The sequence below is a fragment of the Alnus glutinosa genome, chromosome 14, assembly GCF_958979055.1.
Source record: "Alnus glutinosa chromosome 14, dhAlnGlut1.1, whole genome shotgun sequence".
NCBI lineage: Eukaryota > Viridiplantae > Streptophyta > Magnoliopsida > Fagales > Betulaceae > Alnus > Alnus glutinosa.
In genome coordinates this window covers 11,996,659-12,001,535 of record NC_084899.1, presented here as the reverse complement: position 1 = coordinate 12,001,535, position 4,877 = coordinate 11,996,659, and the positions used below count along the sequence as shown (strand labels likewise).

The following is a 4,877-nucleotide window of genomic DNA, read 5'->3' as shown; positions in this document are numbered from 1 at the left end:
GATACCACCGGGCATCGCACCGAAGCTTGTACTTCCTTGAGACTTCTGATAGAACGTTTTATAGAAAATGGAAAGCTCGTACGTTTCCTCGCAGATCAAAGAATTCAACAGGATCCGGGGCACGGCAACCGCCCCCAGGAAAACTACAATCGGCTCCATTAGAATCGGAACAATCCTCGGAATGACCGAGGAAGATATCAGGAAAGGGGCAGGGAACCCCAGAACACAGGCTGGACCCTCGGTTCGCATGAGAAAGAAGCAGGAGCCGAGCCAGACCAGCACCACAAGAAAACCTTCCGGAGATACAGATGATTTTGGGGGGTTTTGGAGGAGGAGGAGAGTCTAACTCGGCACGGAAGGCATATGCAAGGCAGTTACGGGATTTCGAGGTATACTCAGTGCAGAAACCTCCGAAGTCCCAGAAACGAGACGCCCAGGTGATCGGGTTCTCGGATGATGATTATGCGGGGGTATCTCTTCCCCATACCGACGCTTTGGTACTAAGTTTGGTCATTGCCAACCATAAAATACATCGTATCTTGATTGACACAGGAAGCTAGGCTGACATCCTCTATAGGTTAGCCTTCGAGCAAATGAAGATAGATCGAAACAAGGTGATCCCGGCAAGACATTCACTTGTGGGATTCACAGGGGAACAAGTGCTCCCGCTCGGTTCTATCGAGCTCCCGGTGACAGCAGGAACGTACCCAAGGCAGAATACGATAATGGTTCGGTTCTTAATAATAAACCGTCCATCGGCTTACAACGCCATCCTTGGAAGAACAGCTCTCAACGAGCTTAAGGCGGTAACTTCAACCCCCCACTTGAGCATGAAATTCCCCACCGAATAAGGAGTCAGTGTCGAAAAAGGAGACCAACGGATGGCTCGAGAATGCTACAACACAAGCTTGAAAAAGCTCCCAGAAGCTGCAAGACTCGGAGAGAGGAAAAAAGACGACGAAAAATAGCAATCACCGTTGGGGGAGCCAGTAGAAGAGTTGGAAAGTTTCGAGCTCGGTGACTCGAAGAAGATGATCCGTGTAGGCTCCCAGCTTTCCCCGGAGATAAAAATGGTGTTGGTAGCGTTCCTTAGACGAAACCAAGACGTTTTTGCGTGGAGCCATGAAGATATGCCAGGAATACCCCCATCCGTGATTGTCCACAAACTAATGGTCGACCCGAGTCACCGACCGGTTAAACAGCGAAGAAGAAGTTTTGCTCTTGAACGGAATCAGGCTGTAGCCGAGGAGGTACAGAAGCTCCTGAAGGCCGGGTTTATCCGGGAAGTAGATTACCCGGAGTGGTTGGCCAACGTGGTGTTAGTCAAAAAAACCACCGGAAAATAGAGAATGTGTGTCGATTTCACTGACCTCAACAAAGCATGTCCCAAGGATAGCTTCCCTTTGCCTCTGATCGACTTGCTGGTAGACTCTACATTCGGGCATGAACTACTCACGTTCATGGATGCTTTCTCGAGGTATAACCAGATTCACATGGATGAGATCGACCAAGAAAAAACATCTTTCATTACCGACCGAGGCCTTTATTGCTACAAGATGATGCCGTTCAGTCTAAAAAATGCAGGGGCCACGTACCAGAGGCTAGTAAATAAGATGTTCCGAGATCAGATCGGGCGGAACGTAGAAGTTTATGTCGATGACATGCTTGTCAAGAGCATCCGAACCGCCAGCCATATAGCAGATCTAAGGGAGACATTCGAGACGTTGAGCAGTCACAAGATGAAGCTCAATCCGGCAAAGTGCGCTTTCGGCGTCTCCTCCGGGAAGTTCTTGGGGTTTATGGTCTCCCAAAGAGGAATCGAGGCAAATCCCAAGAAGGTTAACGTTGTCATTGGTATGCAATCGCCTCAGACGACCAAGCAATTGCAACAATTGACCGGAAGAATCGCAGCCTTAAACCGGTTCATCTCCAGATCTACAAACAAATGTCTCCCGTTCTTCAAGATATTGAGAAAAGCGTTTGAATGGAATAGTGAGTGCGAGGAGGCCTTTGGGAAGTTGAAAGAATACTTGATCAATCCCCCGCTCCTGAGCTGCCTGGATGAAGGAGAAATACTTTATCTCTACCTGGCAGTATCACCCTCGGCTGTAAGCTCTTGTTTGGTTCGCGAGGATTCCGGGGTCCAAAAACCGGTGTATTTCACTAGCAAAGCACTTCATGGAGCCGAGGAGAGGTACCCCTGAATAGAAAAGTTAGCATTCGCCTTGATTGTCTCGGCACGAAGACTCAGGCCATACTTTCAAGCACATGCCATACGGGTACTGACCGAGTATCCAATGAAAAAAATATTGCAAAAACCAGACCTCTCGGGCAGGCTGGTGAACTGGTCGGTAGAGCTCGGGCAATTCGACATAGAATTCCATCCTCGAACATCCGTCAAGGGTCAGGTACTAGCTGACTTCCTTATGGAATTCAACAATACACCGGAAAGCGAAGAGCTACAGAAGAAAGAGACATGGGTGGTATATGTCGACGGTTCCTCAGCCAACCAGAAAAGTGGAGTCGGCGTTGCTCTAGTAAGCCTGGATGGAGAAAAATTTCAGTACGCGATCAAATTAGATTTCGTTACTACTAACAATGAAGCAGAATACGAGGCCGTGTTGGCCGGGCTCTCTATAGCTCGGAAAATGGGAGCGAAGAATGTAGAAATCCGAAGCGATTCCCAGGTAGTAGTAAGCCACGTACATGGAATTGCCGAGGCTCGAGGAGAAAAAAATGATCCAGTACCTCAACAAAGTACGCAAACATCAGTCTAACTTTGACAGGACCGACATGACAAAAATTCCTCGGGAGGAAAATGTCCAGGCAGACGCCCTCTCCAAGATGGGCTCGGGTACCGGACCCGATGTCAAAACATCAGCCTACGGGGTGGTGATACAAACCGAACCATCAATTACTCCTAAGTTAGACGTGATGGAAACCGAAGAAAGATCGACCGACCCAGAATGGGCCACTGATGTAATTCAATACCTCCGAGACGGATCTTTACCCAGGGACAAACTGTTGTCTCGTAAGGTAAAAATGCACTCAGCTAGGTACGTGCTTATTGGAGGAATACTTTACCGATGAGGGTACACCGAGCCACTTCTCAAGTGTCTCACAAACTCGGAGGCAGAGTATGTGCTGAAGGAAATACACGAAGGAGTTTGCGGGAACCATTCAGGCTTTGGATGCTAGCACACAAAGCAATGAGAGCCGGGTATACTGGCCAACAATGAACAAGGACTCGGTCAGGTTAGTTCAACAATGCGACAAGTGTCAAAGGTTTGCTCAAGTGATGAAAAACCCTCCTGAAAAACTCAATCCGATCAGCTCGCCCTGGCCGTTCGCGAAATGGGGGGTTGACATAGTCGGACCCATGCCACCGGGAAAAGGACGGAAATTCCTTCTTGTCGCTGTAGACTACTTCACGAAGTGGGCCAAAGCCGAGGCATTCGCTACCATCACCACCGCCAACATGATAAAATTTCTTTGGAGCTCGGTCGTATGCCGTTTCGGCATTCCCTATGCCTTCGTCACCAATAACGAAAAGCAGTTTGACTGCAGACCGTTTCGTAAATGGTGTGCGGAACTTCGAATTCGAAATTACTATTCCACTCCGATTCATGCACCGGCAAATGGACAAGTGGAAGCCACCAACAAAACACTCCTTAAAACACTAAAGAAGAAACTCGGCAAGAAGGGAGCTTGGGCCGAGTATGTTCCCGAGGTGCTCTGGGCCTATCGTACCACAACACAAACTCCCACAGGTGCTACTCCTTTTTCTTTAGAATACGGTTCCAAAGCGGTCATCCCTGCTGAAGTTGGATCACCAAGCTTCCGAGTGTCACACTACAATCCAGGATTAAATGATGAAGGGATCAAGTTCAATCTGGATTTGCTACAAGAAAGAAGAGATGAAGCACAGGTCACATGGGCAGCATACCAGGACCGAGCTGCCCGTTATTTCAATAAGACAGTAAATCCTCAGAAGTTCCAACTCGGGGATTGGGTCTTGAGGAAAGTAAGCCCAATAACCAAAGATCCAACTGAAGGAAAGCTCGGACCCTAATGGGAAGGCCCATACAAAGTGATACGGTGTCACGACAAGGGGGCATATCATCTGATTGATACAACCGGTAGGGTACTACCGAGAGCATGGAATGCCGAGCATTTGAATAAGTACTTTATGTGAATCACATGTAACCGATTATGATTTCAGTAAGTTCAAATTTAGAGTTTGTACAGCTCAAATTTTATACAACTTATTTCTCAGATCAAACCAGATCAAATCAAATCAATTGTACTGTGTTCCTCGGTTACACAACCGTCTCGGAACACACTCACCGATCGTATTCCTCGATTATGACTCGGACAAATTCAAAATTTGTCTAAGTCATTGGGGGGTGACTCGGATCTAACCAGCTCAAACCAGCTCAAATCAAGTCAAGTGTTGTGTTCCTCGGTTTGAAACACAATCGTCTCAGAACACAACCACCGATCATGTCCCTCGATTATGACTCGGACAAATTCAAAATTTGTCTAAGTCATTGGGGGGTGACTCGGATCTAACCAGCTCAAACCAGCTCAAATCAAGTCAAGTGTTGTGTTCCTCGGTTTGAAACACAACCGTCTCGGAACACAACCACCGATCATGTCCCTCGATTATGACTCGGACAAATTCAAAATTTGTCTAAGTCATTGGGGGGTGACTCGGATCTAACCAGCTCAAACCAGCTCAAATCAAGTCAAGTGTTGTGTTCCTCGGTTTGAAACACAATCGTCTCAGAACACAACCACCGATCATGTCCCTCGATTATGACTCGGACAAATTCAAAATTTGTCTAAGTCATTGGGGGGTGACTCGGATCTAACCA

General features: G+C 47.6%; 1 protein-coding gene across 1 annotated transcript; it reads left to right on the top strand.

Moving 5' to 3' along the window:
- Positions 1 to 2,297: 2,297 nt before the first annotated feature.
- Positions 2,298 to 4,072, top strand: LOC133856715 (uncharacterized). Its single transcript, XM_062291770.1, has 3 exons — positions 2,298 to 2,687; positions 2,773 to 3,056; positions 3,151 to 4,072. The coding sequence occupies exons 1-3, from the start codon at positions 2,298 to 2,300 to the stop codon at positions 4,070 to 4,072; spliced, it is 1,596 nt and encodes a 531-aa protein (XP_062147754.1).
- Positions 4,073 to 4,877: the final 805 nt, after the last annotated feature.